Consider the following 18,151-nt stretch of genomic DNA (forward strand, 5'->3'; position numbering starts at 1 on the left):
ACGCCCTTCCGCCTCCTGTCTCGCTCCTCCTCCTCCCCCCATCTGTTAGTGTCCAAGGCCGGGAAGGCCACGCCCCCCGAACACACCCCTCTGCCTTGACCCGCCCCGTTCCAACACCACCTTCCCTCAGCAGTCCGCCTGGCAGCCTGAAAGGGCCACGCCCCCAGACACGCCGCTCCACCCGCCCCTTTCCTGCAAACTCGCCAGGCACGTCTCAGACCCTAGGCTGCCTCAGAACGCCCCAGAACCTATCAGGCCTTCTCCCCTGCATACAATCCTTGCTTGCTCTTCCACGCTCAAATGAGGCTGAACTAAGGAGGGGACGGCACAAGACAGCAGCCTGGAACAGCCAGGGATGATGGAAAAACATTTACTGTTGGTGGTGTGCTAGGCACTTTGCTAAGATTTTAAAAGTCCTGTATGTGACTCTTGATTCTCATCATGCCCTACAAGGTAGGTGCTATCATTATGCCATTTATCAGCTGAGGAAACGGACACTCAGAAAAGGAAACAGATTTATCCAAGGTCATGCAGTCAGTAAGAGACAGAGTCTGGACTAGATTCATTCTGAAACTTTACAAAGTCTTGCTCCCCATTGAACAGAGGTCTAGACTCAATTACCCCAGCACACAGAAACTGTGCTTGGCGTCTCAGGGCAAAGCCATTCCAGAGAGGTCTCAGAACTGGCCCTAGAGTTACTTTTGCTCAGCTGGGGTTTTTTCCCCTCTTTATTTCAATAAGTACATCTGACCAGTGTGGTTTAGACCCAGGGTCTGAGGGTTGAAAAGCTGGAGACTCCTGTGGTTGAGATTGAGGAGTCTCCCAAGGGCACGAAGCACACAGCTGTACAGCTTAGAGGGTGGTGGGTACAATGTGAGAGATGAGTGTGCAGCCATTGGAGGCGGGCAGTTTCTGCTCAAATCCAGCTCTACCACCTTGCCTGAGTCTCAGTCTCCCCATCTGTAAGATGGGTCTCATGATATAACGATAAATGCTTTTACAGAGCGTTCGGTGAGTAACATATGTTTTGACACCCAGTAGAATGGGTGCTAGGGTCATATCATCACTATGTGTATTTTTGCATGAACTCAGCTCACCCTATAACCAAGTGAAGTGGCAACCAGGGGGAGCAGTGTTGTCCAGTAGAACTAAAGGTGATTTGGGTGTGGGGGTCCTGGGCAGGGATCCAGCGATTGGGCTTGGGGCCCAGCCGGCTCCTGGAGGCTGCCTAGGGTGAGTTCAAATCTCACCTTTGTCATTTGACAGATGTGCAACCTGCCTGGGGCAGATGACTTTGCCTCTCTGAATCTTCGGTTCCTCATCCGTCATATGGAAATGACAGAATCTCCTCCCCAGTTGTTTTTGTTTTGTTTTGTTGAGAATTAATTGCAAGTGAAAGACCAAGCATAGTGCCTGGTCTGTAGTAAGCACTTGGTTCATGTGTAGAGTTTCTATTCCCCCTAGAAGTGTGTTTTGTGTGTGTGTGTGTGTGGGGGGCTCCTCTCCAGGCTCTATTGGCAGGAGGTTGGAGGCACCCTTCCCGCAGATTCCACTCTCACCCCCACCCCACTGTGGGCACCTACCTTTCCGGAGGCACTGTTTCTTCTTTTCTGTCTGCGCTGGGATCCTCAGGCTCTCCCGTGGGGCCCATTACGGAAGGGTTGGGTCCCACTGCTGGGGTGTCCTCCAGGGGGGCATTGGTCCCCACCACCACCTCCTTGGCGGCCTCCAGGCCTGGAGGGTTGGGCAGATCTTGGGGCACCAGGTGGGATTCAGAGCCCACCTCCTTGGTCTCCCGGGTAGCCTGTTGATCACGAGCCTTCTTGGTGCTGTGGCGAGGCATGGTGCCCATGTGGCTGTACATGTCACTGGAGCGGGCATAGGCTGGGGGGCTTTGTGGGACAGTCATCATGTCATCCTGTGTAGCCTCAAAGGTGTCTCGCTCCAGGTGGGACCGGATACTGAGGGAGGCTGAGGACCGTTTCAGAGTGAAAGACCGAGGGAGGTTGGAGAGACTCCCGAAGCCCTTGAACTTGAAGAACTCTGGCAGAGGAAGTGGGGGGAGGGAGTGCAAGGGGAAGACATGAGTTAATGCCAGCAGCAATAATAAAAAATACATGTCGTTCTTCTGACTGAGGGTTCAAGGAGGGTCAGGGCTTCTCTGACACTCCCTTTGTTCCCGTAGAACAACACGCAGCTCTAGAGTCACACAGACCTGAGCGACCGTCCCTGCTCTTCCACATCCTTGCTGTGTGACTTTCGGCAAGTCACTTGACCCTTCTGAGCCCCATTCTCCACATTAGCAAAATAGAGATTGTAGTGCCCACCTCCTATGGACAGCAGAACTGAAGGAAAGCATGTAAATAACAGACTTAATATGGTGCCTGGCACCCAGAATATCCTGGAGAAGTTATGAAGGCAATGACGATGATTGCAGTGAACGCCTCTGCATTGGTCAGCTATGCTTCATGCATTACATCACTGAGTTCCCAGCATAACTCAATGCCGTAAGCTTAATTTCCCTTTTCTGCAGATAACGAAGCGGAGGTCAGAGCTGTGGAAAGACCCGCCCGAGGTGGCATCGTGGGCAGGTGAAGCATGTTTGTGTGGTCGTGGGGTGGGGTGAGTGAGGAGGGGCTGTTTGAGCACCAGGGACAGGGGATGAAATGAGAAGGGGGTTGTTGGGAGCCTGGGGGGGCCCACTCTCTGAGGTTCTGTCCTTCCTGTCAGCTGAGCCCACGGTGGGGACTCAGGCGGCAGGGCTTGGGTGATACCATCTCCTCGTTTCTGCAGGGGTGCCTGTGAGTTCCCTCCTCCTTGCCCCCAGCTGTGGGACTGTCCCTCCTCTAAGCCACCACCCTCTGACAACCCTATGGCCTCCAGGCGAGTGAAAAGGAAAAACTCTGGCATTTTCCACTTCCTAGGTACCCTCTGCCTCCTCAGGTCCTCACCACGATGCCCCCATTGATGAGAGAGGAAACTGAGGCCCAGAGAGGGGAGGGACTTGCCCAGGGTCACACAGCAAGGCTGAGCCCTGATGAGGGGCTCAGGGCTCTGGACTGCTGGGGTCAGTGTTCTGGGGCTTTCCCCGCAGCCCTGCCCACCCTCGGCTGTCTTAGCCTCTGCCTCCTGACAAACACTGTCAGAAAGTTCTGAGGCTCTGCTCTAAGAAAGCTATACCTCTGGGCAGAATTGTGCCAATTGCCAGGAGGAGGGCCAAGAACCACTGTCTCCTGGGCACTGGGGGATCTGGAGGAAACAGTGGTGGGACAGGGAGGGAAACCGAGGTGAGTCCAGGAACATGGGATTGAGCCCTGCTGGGCAGCCCCATATGATCCAAAGCATGTCTCTGGGGCCCAGTATTTTCATCTGTGGAATGCATCTTAATCCTGGCCCTGCACACCCCCACCCACCACCCCCCCTGTGCTGTCAACTGTCAAGTTGAAGGGCTCAGGGGAAGCAAAAGTTGGCTGAGACCCGGAGGAGACTGACTTGGGGAAACAGAGCCTTGGTCAGGGTGACCCCTCATCGAGCTGCCCTGGGTCCCAGCGTCACTGCTGGTGGGGACATGGGGCAGCTTCTCCTGGTGCACCCATACCCACTCCGGCCCCAGTAACTTCCAACTGAGCCCCCGTGTGAACCAATTCCAGGGGCAGGGCGTGGAGCATGTGGAGGTCTTCCCTTGCCCGGCCCCATGAGGTCCAAGGAAACCAGAGATGGTCACACCCACAAATGGTGAGACAGAGAAACAGAGACTGGCAGAGCAGAGATGGAGAACCAAACCAGCTAGAGACAGAGAGAGCTATGGGGCCAGAGTGACAGAGGGAAGGCGACAAGGAAACCCAGAAGCAGAGAACTCCAGAGAGGGATAGAGATGGACAGAAAGAGAAACAGAAACCAGACAGTGATAAGGAAGCAATGCAGAGAGAGACTGAGACGGATGGACAGAGAGAGGAAGGGCAGTGCAAAGGGCACCCTGCACTCACTGAACTTTCTGCTGGCTTTCTTGGGTCCCTCCGTCATCTTGGTGGGTCGTGTAAAGCCCCTGGCCAGCGGGCAAGTGGCCGCTCTCGACTCCGGACATCAACGTTGAGGTTCTTCCCTCACCTCCCCTTCCCCTTTCTTGCACCCTCTTGCCGCTCGCTTCCTCTGTGTATTTTTAAACCAGTGAAACTCCCACAGCTCCACCCTCCCCATCCTCTCCACGGGGGCGGGCCAGGGCCTCCCCCACTCCGGGCCCCCATGGGCTGCCTCCTTGACCTTGGCTATGGCGGGGAGAGGGGGGCAGGGGGCAGACCACAAGCCCATGGGACCCGGAGGGCCTGGGGGGACAAACCACAGGCCCTGGGAATGGAGCCCACTGGGTGGGGGCTGTGGGGGGGACCCGCTGACAGCTGTCAGGGGGTCTGGCCAGCGGCTGGAAGGGTGCTGGGAGCCAGGCCAGCCCACAGGGCAGTTTGTTCTAAGCCTCGGTGCCTGGGGAAGGACTGGGAGCAGTGAAGAGTGCTGTGGTTAGGCCTGTGGCCCTGGGGACCACCCAAACCCAAGTTCAAATCTTGGCTGGCTACTTTGTCACCGTGTAATCCTGGCTAGGCCACTGACTTTCCTGAGCCTCCGTTTCCTCACTGTGAGCAGGGGGTATTTGCAATGCCCACCTCACAGGGTCCAGTTCGGCGTGAAGCCTGGCACAGAATCGGTGCCCACCAAGGCATGATCATTCCTTTTTAATCCAGGGGGACACGGTGGCAATTTGGTCCACCACACCCTTTATACAGGGATGGGGGGATCTGGAGCACAGACGGGCAGAGGGAGCGCCCCAGGTCATCTGGCAGGTTGGTGGCACAGACAGGGCTACATCTCACCCTTCTAGACCCCTCAGCCCACAGTCTGATGCTTTTCCAGCCTACAACGTGTGTGCGTGTGTGTGTCACACGGGCAAGACAGAGATGAGGAAATGAAACTTCCCTACACAGATTGTCCCAGACACCTGTGGAGGCTGTCAGCAGTTGCAGGGGTTGGGGTGGCCACAAGGCCAGGGGTTTCAAATCCCAGCTCTGTGTACTGCGCGTAAGTTACTCCTGCCTCTGAAGCCCCAGTCAACTGATCTCAAGAATGGGCACAAATGCAAGATACACAATGAACTCACAGAGGCTCCAGCACGATTGGACGTTATTATCCTGGCCCCCAGGCTGGTAACCGAGCCTATGAGAGAGGGAGTCCAAGGGCAGATGGGGCCCCTCCTGCATCCTCAGCAAAAATAACGATGACTAACGTCTTCTGATCAGTTAGTTCATTCCAGCCAGAAAGCTCAGTCCTTCTGTCCTAAGAGGTAGATGTTGTTTCTCTTGCCCCCATTTTACAGATGTGGAAACTGAGGCTCCCCGAAAGTCAACTTACCTGGCATTAGGGCCTACTTGTCCAGCTATGGGGGCTGAGGTCCTAACTTCCACTCCTACAGCTCCAGAAACCCCCTGGCAGCTGGATGATGGGCCCTGGTGGGGGAAGCATCTGACTGAACCTTCTTAATGGGTTGAGAGGGAAACCGAGGCCCTGAGGGGAAAAGGGACACAGCCTGAGAGATCAAGACATCAGAGTCCTGCTCACAGACAGACCTGGATGGGAACAGTGTTCAAAGCTCACATGAAAGAATGAGGTTTCTCGGTCACGGATTTGGGAAGAGAAGGTCCCTCTACTGAGCCCTGACCATGAGCCAGGCACGGAGGTAAAAACCTCCACAGATTGTCCGTTGAGTCCCTACGACCGACCTGTGAGGCGAATGCTGGTACTGTCCCATTTCACAGATGAGGTAACTGAGGCTAAGGAGGAGCAGAGACTAGACCCCCAGGTGTCCTAGCTCCCAAGCCGGTGCTCCCTCCCTCCTCCAGTTGTCAGAAGAGAGAATAGGGCCGGTGGCCTGGCGGTAGTGAGGGGTCTTCCTCGTGGAAGGCAGCGGGTGGTTCCCCTTGGCTTCTCTCCCAGGAGGCAGTCCCAGTGACTTGGGCTAAGTGCTGGGTTTCTGTCACTCCCGCCTCACTGTGTGACTCTGCCCCAGACCCTTTACCACTTTGGGTCTCAGTTTCTATCTGTGAAACAGGGTCAAAGTAGCTCCCAGTTCCAGGGGTTGCTGGGAGGATGAAATGAGAAAATGTGAGCCCAGGCTAGTGCACTGTGGCCTCAGCAGCGCCCCCTCCCCGCCATGGTTGTCGCTGAGGGATGGGGGTGGTTCAGGCCAGGGGCGGATTGGCATAGGCCAAGAAGACCCCAGGGGAAGGCACGTGGTGGGAGAGCTGGGAGCCCCGGCCACAGGGAGGCCGTGTTGCTGCAGGTACAGCGAGAGTGCTAGCTAGGCCCTGCTGCCGCCGTTGGCCCCGGGCGCCAGCGCAATTGCCCGTCCCTGGGAGAATGAATGGGGCTCAGTGTGGCGGCTCCACTGAGCTCAGAGCCCCCTTTGTGCTGCCTTGAGTGGCCGTTGGGAGTGCGGCTGGGGACCTGCCGGCGGGTGGCTGTCCCCCAGGCCCTCCTCAGCCTGCGTTGGAGGCCGGCCCAGAGCAGCCCGCACTCCACAGCCCTGAACACACAAGTGCTTTCGCGCCTCCAGGCTTCGGCTTGGGCTGGACCCACACCCAGAATGCTGCTCTTCCCTCCACCGGCTGGAAGTTTTGCTTCTGTGCGGTCGGGGCTCCGGGTAGAGACTGAGCCATGGTGCCCCAGGGAACCCTCCTCTGGTTTCTGTCCCCTCCCTCCTGCCCCTTTCCCCCCCATCTGTGACTCCCTTGCCCCCAGTTTGGCCAGGTACCATTAGGTCTCGACGTCACAGTCGAAGGCATTGGCCCCAGGCACGCGGGATCATGCAGACCCCACGTGCATGATCTTGGGCAAGTCGTGTTACCTCTCTGAGCCTCGTTTTCTCCCTTCAGTAAAATGAGACCAATACAACATCCCTCACACGGTCCCGTCCCGTGGCAGTGAAATAAAAGTTATACTGCGAGTATTACCCATATTACATTCACTTGCGTCTTCACTTGCATGTTCCAAACAGACCTCATGCCCCCTCAGAGGAGAATTTGCCTTCCACATGTGTATTGGCCCCACGCCTGCCATAGGTCTTAGTCTTTCCCCGGCTCCATCCAGTTGTCTGGTACTGAGGCTGGTGACGAATGACCCTGGGTTTTGGAAGCAGAGACCTGGCTCTGAATCCCAGATTTACAGCTTCCTGGTTGTGTGGCCTTGGGCAGGGCACGTGACCACTCCGAGTCTCAGTTCCCTCTTCTGTAAGTTGGGCCCAATTCCAGCAACCTCCTAAGAGGGGAGCTGTAAAGCCCCAGGGAAATGACACGTATCAACACAGGGCCGGGTACAGAGTCAGCACCCAGCTGGTGTGGGCAGAATGTCCATGGTCTACAGGGCCGCAAGCATCACACTACAATCCTCTGCCCGTTGTCTCCCTATCCAGCACCCCTTTCTCTTCCCGGGACGTACGAGCAGCCAAGATCAGCCCACCCATGAGCCTGTCTTCTCCTTCCCTCCCTATGCCCGCCCCCCCCCCAACCTCATCCCTGCTCAGGGGAGGAAAACAGAAGGTCTAGGCCAGAGTCAAACAGCAGGCCAATGATTCCCTCTTCTACTCTGTGCCTCAGTTTCTCTGTTAAATGCCAGCGGGACCAGAGGCTCTCACAGAGTCCAGTCGGTTAGTCAGCAAACTGACAAACTGGCCAGTGCCTGGCTTTGCAGGCTTAGCTGATCCGTGGAGGCAGGAAACATTTTCCTCAAACTAGCAAATCAGAAGTCAGTCAGTGAGAAATCATTTCCAGCGAGGACCTCGTTTCTTCGCCCTTCCACCTGGATGATCCAGGACCCCATGCCTGGACGGCGCAGGTGGCCTTCTGAAGAGTTCCCTACTGCTTCTGCCAAGGGGAGCGGAGGGCCCAAAGCTCTGAGGGGAAGTGACTGGCGGATGTTGGGGTTCAGGGCAGGGGTGGTGGGGTGGAGGTGACAACACCGGAACATCTGCTGAGGCGTCTGCCCACAGGATGTGACTTAGGGAGAGCTCGTGGGAAACAGGCAGGGGACCCATCCAGCCTGAGTCTGATGGTGGAGGCCACCCAAAACCATGGTAGGCCCCCAATACTACCATCCCCTCCCATACCCCCCGTGGGCATCCAGAATACCCAGGCCAGCGGTGCTCTGTTATGGCTGTAGCCTAACTCTGCCCACAGCCCAAACGGGTGGGGGCCCTGATATGGCTCAGTGCTTGGAGTTTGTGCCAGACTGACCTGGTTCAAATCCCAATGTGGCTGCCAGTCAGCTGTTTGACCCTGGCCAGGGGATGTTGCCTCTGAGTCTCAGTGTCCTTATGTGTACAAGAGAGGTGATAACAGTAGCCATCTCACATAGCTGAGTGAGAATTAATTACCATAAAGTGCTGAATGTATGCTCTGGACCATTTATTTTGCCTCAACAAATTGTAATTGCTAGTTATTATTTTTTTCCCTCCTTGCCCTTCTCACCCCCAATTTAGCCAATGGCCTCCCTGCTTCCACAGTGTACCCATGAAGCTGATCCCAGATCATTCCCTGACATGTCTCCTGACTGCCTAAAACACTTGATGGCCTCACACTCCCCTCAGGAGGGGGCTCACTGCTGCTTGGCTGACCCTTGAGCCTCCGCCTCCCCCCCCCCAACAGGGTCTCTTGGGACACCAGGATCACCAGACCTGCAAGGCCAAGCCATGGAGGATAAGACAGGAAACTGGGTGCCATTGAGGGGTACCACACTGCAGGTAGGAAGGTCCAGGGAATTAGGAAACAACAGGAGGAAGAGTCCTGCAGCCACAGCCCTGGAGGGAGCTGGAAAGAGCCTCCAATGTCACAATTTGGGTTTTCCTGAAGACAGAGGAGGTAGAAAGCACAGCTTTGCTGTGGGCTGATTGTTGAGTAGAGCTGGAGGAAAGATCAAGAGGCTCGTGAGCTGGGAAGATTATCAGGAAGATGCTGGGGAAGGGGTGGAGCAGGAGAAGGGGGCATAGGGTCAGAGAAGATGGGTGGTGGGCATGGTGCCTGGCATGACAGCAGGCCTCAAACGGCACCATTATTATATCCCTGGCCATACTGTAAACAGCCTGACTCAGAAGAATCTTCTTCAGACAGACCAGGTTCCAGTCCCAGCGCTGTCACTCTGACCTTGGGCAAATGACCTCACCTGTCTGAGTCTCAATATCCTCTTCCGTAAAATGGGTTAGTGATCCTGACTACTGGGTGGTTGATTCAGGATTCAGCAGGAACGCCCAGCAATTCCTGAGCACACAGGGGGTTCGGAGTAAATACTAGCTATTTTTGTAATTACTGACCCGGGGTTGACCAGCTCGGGCACAGCTGATGGGGGACCGGGCTCCTGTGGGCTTCATCCTTGACTCCCAGAGAACAGGGGGTCCGGGACTGGAAGGCCCAGGCGTTGCTCTCTCGCCGCCTCCAGTGTCGCCGCGCCCCCTAGCGGCCGTCGGTTGCCATGTCAACGGCGGGTGGCTGGGGCCCGGGGAGGTGGCGGCGGGGGCCGTTCTCTCCTCCCAGGACCGGAGGCCGCTCCCTCGGCGCCTCCCGCCTTCGCCTGTGGAGGGGCACTCTGAGCCAGGGAGAAAAGGGCTCTCCGCAGCAGCTGGCATGTGGGGGTAAACTGAGGCACGCGGCGAGGCGCCCCGCAGCCAGGTGTGGAGCGCGGGGCCCCACCTCCGAAGGCGGAGGAGGGGCCGCGGGCGGTGACGCGACGAGGGCGGCCGGCGGACAGCGGGCGAGCGGGCAGGCGGCGGCGGCGGCGGCGGCGGCGGCAGGTGCGGCCGCGGAGGGTGGGAGGGAGGAGGGAGGGGGCGGGCGGAGGGGGAGGGGAGGGCGAGGCCGGGGCACCTCCCCCTTTATAACGCGCCCCCTCCCGGGCTCTCGGGCCGCCTCCTCGTCGGCTCTTTCCGTCTCGCCCCCTCGCCCGGCCGCCCCGGGCCCGGGCCCGGCCAGGGAGCCCCCAGGCCGCGGCTCGGGGGCCACCCCCCCGCCCGCCGCCCCGCGCAGCCCGGCGGAGGCGGCGCCGTCGGAGGAGGAGGAGCAGGGCACTGCGGCTGGCCCCGGATCGGGCGCTAGAGCGGCAGCGGCTTCGGCAGCAGCGGCGGCCCGGGCCGATGCAGCGGGACGCACCGCCCCGAGCCCCAGCCCCGGCGCCCCGGCTCCCCGCGCCCCCGATCGGGGCCGCCGCCAGCAGTGGCGGCGGCGGAGGCGGGGGCAGTGGCGGCGGCGGAGGCGCCTCTGCAGCTCCGGCTCCTCCTGGCCTCCCGGGAACTACAAGTCCCAGGGGGCCTGGCGGCGGGCGGCGGGCGGAAGAGGCGGGGTCGGCGCCGCGAGGCCGGAAGTGGCTGTGGAGGCGGAAGTGGCGCGGCCGCGGAGGGGCCTGGAGCACGGCGGCGGGACCCGGAGCGGGAGCGGCGGCGGCGGCGGCGGCGGCTGGGGGCGGCGGCGGCGGCGGCGGTGCACTGGAGGCGGCCATGGCAAAGCAGTACGACTCGGTGGAGTGCCCCTTTTGTGATGAGGTGACCAAATATGAGAAGCTCGCTAAGATCGGCCAAGGCACCTTCGGGTAAGGCTGTACCCCCGGGGGACCGGGAGCCCTGGGCCTGCAACTCTCAGGGCCGACGTCGGGATGCCCAGGGCCGGGCCCAACGTGGTCGGGAGGCCACAGAGCACCAGACGTGTCCCCTGGTCTCTCTAGGCCGCGCCGCAGCCCGCCTGGGCCTGACGGAGCCGGCTGGCGGGGAGGAGCCTGAGGCCCGTGATGGGGGGCGGGGAGGGGTTGCAGAGAGGAGCTTGTGAGGGGAGCGGGCTCTCCAAGAGAAGCCTGGGTGAAGAGTCCGAGGAAAGGAAGTAGAGGCTTGGAGAGGGACCGCAGATAGCGGGAGGATGGGGCGGGCAGAGTAGGCGAGTGCCCTGAGTACCCGGCCCAGCCCCGCCCGGGGAATCCCTTTTTTCTGCCCTCCTCCTCAGGTGGGGGAGGGGCGGGCCCAGCAGAAACGGCCTGATGAAACCTCTTGGGTCCCCCCTCTCGGCCTGCAGGGAGGTATTTAAGGCAAAGCACCGTAAGACCGGCAAAAAGGTGGCTCTGAAGAAAGTGCTGATGGAGAACGAGAAGGAGGGGGTGAGTACGGGCGGGGTGGGCGGGCCTGCCGTCTCCTCTCGGCTCGGGGTTGGGTTTCCACCCTGCTTCTGCTAGGGCTCTCACGTCGGGAATCAGTGTAGGTGTGGTAGTTTGGGAGTTTCCATATTTCAGGGAATTTGACTTCGTAGTTCAATTTTTTTGTTCAAATGTTTTAGAGCCTTTGATATTTCATTTTTAGGTAAATACGGTTGGGGCCAGGAGGGGGAGCTCATGCTTGCAGAGTGCGCCTCGGTTCCTCAAGTTAGGAAGCTTTTAAACACTCTGTCCTTAGCGTTTATTTTGCGTAGCATAAAAAGAAATTCCATGCAGTGGCCTTCAAAGGGTGATTGGTACTCGGTTGTAAAGGAACAGCCCATTTAGCTGTAGTCCAGCTTCCCAGAGACCTGATTCTTAGCAAGGAAATGTCTTTGAATAGCTGTTTTTGTTCCCACCTAGTAAGTTAAACACAGGCATAGAGCTAAATTTAAGGGTTGAAGAAACTGTGGAGCCTTTGGTGACTAGCAGTGAAGTGTTAAGTACCACTGTTTCAGTTCATCGTCTCAAAGCAGTTCCTTGAGGGTTGCGTACTACTCTTAACACGCATTTTACAGATAAGACATCTGAGACTGCTGATCTCAGAGCCTGTCACCTTACTCTCTTTCCCAACCTGTGCCCCTTAACTGTGGAGCTCTTGGCTTGATCGTGAGTCTGTAGTTCACTCGCTCACCTTTGACCACCTCCTGTCTTTCTCCCACTCAGTTCCCCATCACAGCCCTGCGGGAAATCAAGATCCTCCAGCTTCTAAAACACGAGAACGTGGTTAACTTGATTGAGATCTGTCGAACCAAAGGTAAGTTGTTTGGATCGGGTCTCCATCTTCAGATGGGGAAAATGAGGCTTACCCGTCCCAAGGCTTTGTTTGTAAAGTTGGAAGCGGACACGCTTAAATTGCCTCTTCTTAACCCAGACCTACCGACTGTGACTGCTTTCCCGGGTCCTTTCGTCATAGCTCTTGCTGCCCCGGGGCCTGCCACAGCACCCGGCCTGGAGGAGGCACTCAGCAAATAGTTGACCAGTGAAGGAATGCACAGCCGGTTACCTGAGTGTCCGTGGGTTGGAGGGGTAGAAGCTGGCTGTGGGAAGATAAGTTGCACATGGGGTTTTATACTTTCTTTTTCTCACCCCCTTGCCCATTCTTCCCGTCTCAGCTTCCCCCTATAACCGTTGCAAGGGCAGCATATACCTAGTGTTTGACTTCTGCGAGCATGACCTTGCGGGGCTGCTGAGCAACGTCTTAGTCAAGTTCACGCTGTCCGAGATCAAGAAGGTCATGCAGATGCTGCTCAACGGCCTCTACTACATCCACAGAAACAAGGTGGGGGGCAGAGTGGGGGAAGAGACCGAGGCTGGGGTTGGCCTCCGCTCCCACTGCAGGGTGGATGTGCCTGAAGGGCCCTCGGAAACCTGATCGAGCCGTCTTGTGCTTCCTGCAGATCCTGCACAGGGACATGAAGGCGGCTAACGTGCTCATCACCCGCGACGGGGTCCTGAAGCTGGCAGACTTCGGGCTGGCCCGGGCCTTCAGCCTGGCAAAGAACAGCCAGCCCAACCGCTATACCAACCGTGTGGTGACGCTCTGGTACCGGCCCCCGGAGCTGTTGCTCGGTGAGGACTCCCGAGCGGGCAGAGGGGGGCAGGGGCTGGGCACTTACCCGGCCTCAGTCCCCCACTGCCAGGGCTTCTTGAGCCGCCGGCCCTGGGGCATTGCGTCTCAGGAGGCCCTCGGGCTCAAGGGGCCCTCCTGGTGCGCTCTTCTTCCCAGGGGAGCGGGACTACGGCCCCCCCATTGACCTCTGGGGTGCCGGGTGCATCATGGCGGAGATGTGGACCCGCAGCCCTATCATGCAGGGCAACACCGAGCAGCACCAGCTTGCCCTCATCAGCCAGCTCTGTGGCTCCATCACCCCTGAGGTGCGTGGCCAGGCTGCAGGTCCCCAGGGTCCCCGCAGGATGCAGAGATCTGGAAGTCCTCCTGGCAAGGGAGGAGTGGGGAGTGGAATGGAAGGAAAGCCCTGGAGAGGTGGCTGGTGGAGGGACAGGGCTGGTGGTCGTTAGAGCCACACGGGCAGTGTTCAGATCTCACCCCCATCGCAGTTCTGTGGCCTCGGGGAGGGCATTTGAATCCCTCACCTCAGGGCTGAGTTTTCTCCTGTGTGAAACAACTACGCGTGTGTCGGGCTTGGTGAAAATATCGTAGGTGACTTGGGTAAAAGGGTGTGGCGCTTGGTGTGTGTCAGGGACACAGTTACTGCTGCTTTTGCTTTGGAGAGGTCCGGTTCGTCCTCCAGGGGTGGTCTGGGAGCATCTGAGAGGAGAAGTTTTAGTCCCTTCCGGTGCCCAACCAGTGGACAAAGCCACGCACCCCCCTGAATTGACGCCGTCCTCTCCCCATGCCTCCCGCCCAGGTGTGGCCAAACGTGGACAAGTACGAGCTGTTTGAGAAACTGGACCTGGTCAAGGGCCAGAAGCGGAAGGTGAAGGACAGGCTGAAGGCCTATGTGCGTGACCCCTACGCGCTGGACCTCATCGACAAGTTGCTGGTGCTGGATCCCGCACAGCGCATCGACAGCGACGATGCCCTCAACCATGACTTCTTCTGGTCTGACCCCATGCCCTCGGATCTCAAGGGCATGCTCTCCACCCACCTGACGTCCATGTTCGAGTACCTGGCGCCGCCGCGCCGGAAGGGCAGCCAGATCACCCAGCAGTCCACCAACCAGAGCCGCAATCCCGCCACCACCAACCAGACGGAGTTCGAGCGCGTGTTCTGAGGGCCGGCTGTCGGCGCTTTGCATTAGGGCAGTTTTATTTTTTTCTCCTGCTGTGTGACTTGCATTGTGGAGGTTATGGGGCATTTGAGTTTTCCCTAGTGCTTTATTTTATTTGATCCCCACCCTGGGCGCTGGGAACGCCAGCTGAGTGGACTGGAGGAAAGCTTTGGCTGAAAGCCCAGGAGGGCACTGGGGCTGCCTCCCCTGGTTCCCTGGCTTTCGAGATGATGACCAGAGGGTCTCCGTTTACTTTCAGACAGGAATGGGGTGGGAGGAGAGGCACACCCCACCAGTGACTTTGTAAGCGTTCCCAGCGTGACCGGAGCAGGGGACAGGCCCCTGGCCTCTCGTCAGCCCGCCTCTCGGGATGAGAAACTTGCGTGGGGGATGGAACCAGCCTCGGGAATGGGCTGGTCTTGGCCCAGCCCTCGGAAGCACTGGGGCTGGCAAAAACTTGGTTTCTTCAATAGAAAATTTTATCGTGTTTCTTTTGTTCAGTTGTTTGGAGACATTCCTGGACACAGTTTGGTCAGTTACGATTAAAGTTGACTCTTTTTTTTTTTTTTTTTCACCCCCCACTAAGTGGCTGTGTGCTGTGTTCTGTGTTCAGACCGCCAGCCCTTAACCCTGTGGCCAGCACGCTGGGCCTGCGCATTGAGGTTTGATTTGTCGAGTCTTGACTCTTTTCTTTATCCCCGTTCATGTTTCCGGACGTAATTGCAGAGGACTTTCGTCTTTGTTTTTCTTTTGAGTATCTTCTGGAACACTGGTTATGATGCTCCCTTAGTTCTCTTCACTCAGTGTCCGAGGAAGAGGGAAGACAGTTGCGACAGGGTTGCAGTTCCCTGGAGAGGGAACCCGGGAGGGTCCGTGATAAGCTGCATCTGCAGCAGGGATCCCATCTACTGTGGCTGACAGACACGCTCAAACTTGACTCACAGGCACAGGAGGCTGCAGGCAGAAGGCTCTTAATCAGAACGACAACCATTAGATCTGTCACTTTGCAAAGGGCCCTCAGGCTGCTGAGTAGTGGGTGGCTTAGGAGAGGCAAGAGAGAAAGGACCAGAGCAGTTGAAGGCTCTCCAGGGGCTTGGGGAGGTGGCGACCACCTGGATTAGGATGTGAGTGGGCAGGAGGACAGAGAACCGTGTGGCGGTTGGAGTGTCAGGCACAGGAGCTGGAATCCTTGGACAAGAAGCACGTTCTGGTGGATCTGTTTCCTGTGAGCATGAAGCTCAGGACAGACACGTTTGAGGCAAATTCTTCTACATTCTGGTCACAGGAGGATGCCTTTTGAAGGGGGTCCCCAAAGGAAGGTCGGCAAAACCTTTTACCAGAACTGTCCCTGCAGAAATTGACCCAGATCTCAGCTTCACAAAAGGCCAGTAGAAGTAAAACAAAACAACAACAACAAAAACACCACAACTTGACTAGTACATTGAGTTCTCAGGGCTGCTGTGGGGAATCACAGACTGGGTGGTTTACAACAGAAATGTATTCTGTCACCGTGTCGGAAGCTAGAAGTCTGAAATCCAGGTGTCAGCAGGGTTTGCCGGCGAGGCTCTGCGAGAGAATGTTCCATGCCTGTCTCCTAGCATCTGGTGCCAGCCCTTGACCTTTCTTGGCCTGTACATGTATCTCTCGAGTCTCTGCCTCCCTGCCTCCACCTGCAGCCGGGTCATCTTTCTTCTGTGTGCGACTGTCTCTCTGATGAGGACACCAGTCCCTGGATTTAGTATGATCTCTTCTTAACCAGCTACACGTGCAAAGACCTTTTCAAATGAGGTCCCAGTCTGAGGTTCCAGGCGGACCTGAACTTCTATTCAGCTCAGCTAGGAAGGAAGCAAATCTGTTTGGAAACAACGTTGAGGTGTCCTAATGGCTATCGAGTTGGTAGGTTTTGAGTGACCCGATGAGGGAAAATTTCCGGGGCTGGTCTCATGGTTCGAGGTGTGGTTTTTTTTCTCTGAAGGCTAAAAAGCTGCTCTGAAAGAGAGACCTGCTCTCTGACCCAGCAGTTCACAGAAGTTTCCACTGACGTACAGGGACCGTACGAATCCTCCCTACCTCTCTGATAGTTTAGTTCCTTCATTCAGCACTTATTGTCTGTGTCTTCCGAGGACCAGGCTTTTCTAGACTCAACACAGCTACAAAGCAGTGGCGACTCCCACCTCTGTGCTACTCACATTCTAGTAGGCTCAAACTAATCTGATGGGATAAATTGTGTGGAAAACGACAAGTGGAATAAGGAAAAGAGTAGGGGTCAGTTGAGGGGCTCCGGGTGACACGGGAGCAGAAATCTCAAGAGAAAGGGGGTACCTGGGGTGGGGGGGGTGGAGAGTGGCACCAGCACCAGATCCAAGACCAGGAGGCTTTGAGAGCTTGTGCAGAGGGGGACACGTGTTTAAAAAGTTGCAGTGACTTCAGGGCACCTGGGTGGCTCAGTCGGTTAAGTGGTTAAGCATCCTGACTTCGGCTCGGGTCATGGTCTCCCAATCTGTGAGTTTGAGCCCCGTGTTGGGCTCTGTACTGACAGCTCGGAGCCTGGAGCCTGCTTCGGCTTCTGTGTCTCCCTCTCTCTCTCTCTCTGTCCCTCCCCTGCTTGTGCTCTTTCTCAAAAACAAATAAACATTAAAAAAAAATTAAAAGGTCGCAGTGACTATGTTGAGACAAACTTGGGCAGAGCTGGAAGCAGGGGGAGCGGCCGAAGCTGCTGGAATAATCTAGGCATGAGGTGGTGGGGGTTGGGCCAGGTCATTAATACAGCTGGTGGCGAGTGCGTTGATTTACAGGTGGCCGCGAGGGCAGATGTATTTTCAGGTTGGATGTGAGTGTGAATGAAGGGAGTTGAAAGTCCCAGGCTTTGCTGGAGGGATGACGAGGCTGCCATCCCTGAGACGGGAGGCCGAGGGAGGTCAGGCCAACCCACCGGTGGGTCAGCATGGTGATATGGAGGTGACGGATGGACATCCAGTTGAGTGGGCAGGTGTCTGTCTAAAGCTAGCTCAGGGCCCCCAGAATCTGCCAGCACGGTGGTTTGTTAAGGCCCGGGGCAGGAGGGGAGAACAGAGACCACAGCCTCCACAGACGTCCTCAGGGAATCAAGAGCAGCAACCGATGAGGTAAGAAGGGATCAGAGGAGGAGGGTGCTCTTTTTATTTAAAAAATTTTTTTAAATGTTTATGTATTTTTGAGAGAGAAGGCAGAATGTGAGTGGGGGAGGAGCAGAGAGAAAGAGAAATCCAAAGCAGGCTCCAGGCTCTGAGCTGTCAGCACAGAGCCCGACGCAGGGCTCGAACCCACGAGCTGTGAGATCATGACCTGAGCTGAAGTCAGGCGCTTAACCAACTGAGCCGCCCAGGTGCCCCGACGGGAGAGGGTGTTCTGGGGAGGAGGGAGTGGTCACTTGGACAGGTACCGCTGGTGAGTCCAAACGATGGATGGGAGTGAGGGCTGACCGGGCATAGCCATGTGGGGGTCAGTGGTGGGTGGTTCAGACAAAGGCCTGCCGGGAGCAGCAGGATTACAGGAGAACGAGATCTACTGACTGAAGAAGGATTGGGGGGCACCTGGGTGGCTTAGTCGGTTGGGCGTCTGACTCTTGATTTTGGCTCAGGTCTCATGGTCATCGCGCTGAGCGTGGAGCCTGGTTAAGATTCTGTCCCTCTGCTGGAGCTCTCCTAAAAAAAAACAAAGCAAACAACAACAACAACAACAACAACAAAACAACTAAGAAGGATCAGGGGTCCAACTAGTCTTGGATAGTCTAAGAGCCCTGACACTGGAGTGACCCAATAGAGACGACACACGTTGATTCTCGTCCTGTAGACAGAGGGCCATATGGCCAAGTGGACAGCGGCCACACAAGGTCTGTAACCTGAAAGGCTACACCCCTCACCCGTCCTCTGCTACCTCCTCCCAGTGTATCCATGATGTTCAGGGCAGCCCCGTGGGGGGAAAAGCTGGGAAAAACCTCCCTGGGCTTCCAAAAATTAGAGCAGCTCTTCTCCACCTCCAACACACGTCCAGATCTGTGACTCCCAGGCCGGGGTGGGCGCCTCTAAGCAGGCTGACCGGTGATGCCCACACTGCTGGTTGGCATTCGGGCAGCATGCGCAGGCCTGGATGGAATGCTATGCAGTTGTGGAAAA

At 57.1% G+C, this 18,151-nt stretch overlaps 2 protein-coding genes and 2 long non-coding RNA genes across 4 annotated transcripts in view; 2 read left to right on the forward strand and 2 right to left on the reverse strand.

Annotated features, from left to right (window-relative positions):
* Nucleotides 1-4,145, reverse strand: part of SH2D3C (SH2 domain containing 3C) — a 30,307-nt gene extending 26,162 nt beyond the window's left edge. The window contains exons 1-2 of the mRNA XM_025922838.2: nucleotides 3,987-4,145; nucleotides 1,584-2,043 (exon numbers count right to left, since the gene is read on the reverse strand). Coding sequence (XP_025778623.1) covers nucleotides 1,584-2,043; nucleotides 3,987-4,023 — 497 coding nt within the window. The 5' untranslated portion in view covers nucleotides 4,024-4,145. The remainder of the gene's footprint in view (nucleotides 1-1,583; nucleotides 2,044-3,986) is intronic.
* On the forward strand, nucleotides 340-9,549 carry LOC147575073 (uncharacterized). The gene is made up of 5 exons (XR_015243087.1): nucleotides 340-453; nucleotides 2,534-2,591; nucleotides 8,685-8,779; nucleotides 9,118-9,206; nucleotides 9,417-9,549. It is a non-coding gene; the product is annotated as an uncharacterized LOC147575073 (long non-coding RNA).
* On the reverse strand, nucleotides 8,430-9,456 carry LOC147575074 (uncharacterized). Its single transcript, XR_015243089.1, has 2 exons — nucleotides 9,347-9,456; nucleotides 8,430-8,882 (listed from the first exon to the last, which is right to left on the reverse strand). It is a non-coding gene; the product is annotated as an uncharacterized LOC147575074 (long non-coding RNA).
* A 375-nt stretch (nucleotides 9,550-9,924) lies between the features above and the next one.
* CDK9 (cyclin dependent kinase 9) lies at nucleotides 9,925-14,484 on the forward strand. Its single transcript, XM_086684106.1, has 7 exons — nucleotides 9,925-10,614; nucleotides 11,088-11,169; nucleotides 11,929-12,019; nucleotides 12,378-12,544; nucleotides 12,663-12,834; nucleotides 12,992-13,140; nucleotides 13,635-14,484. The coding sequence occupies exons 1-7, from the start codon at nucleotides 10,163-10,165 to the stop codon at nucleotides 13,998-14,000; spliced, it is 1,479 nt and encodes a 492-aa protein (XP_086540232.1). The 5' UTR covers nucleotides 9,925-10,162; the 3' UTR covers nucleotides 14,001-14,484.
* Nucleotides 14,485-18,151: the final 3,667 nt, after the last annotated feature.

This window comes from Puma concolor, chromosome D4, assembly GCF_028749965.1.
Source record: "Puma concolor isolate L17-30 chromosome D4, mPumCon1.1.hap2, whole genome shotgun sequence".
Lineage (NCBI taxonomy): Eukaryota > Metazoa > Chordata > Mammalia > Carnivora > Felidae > Puma > Puma concolor.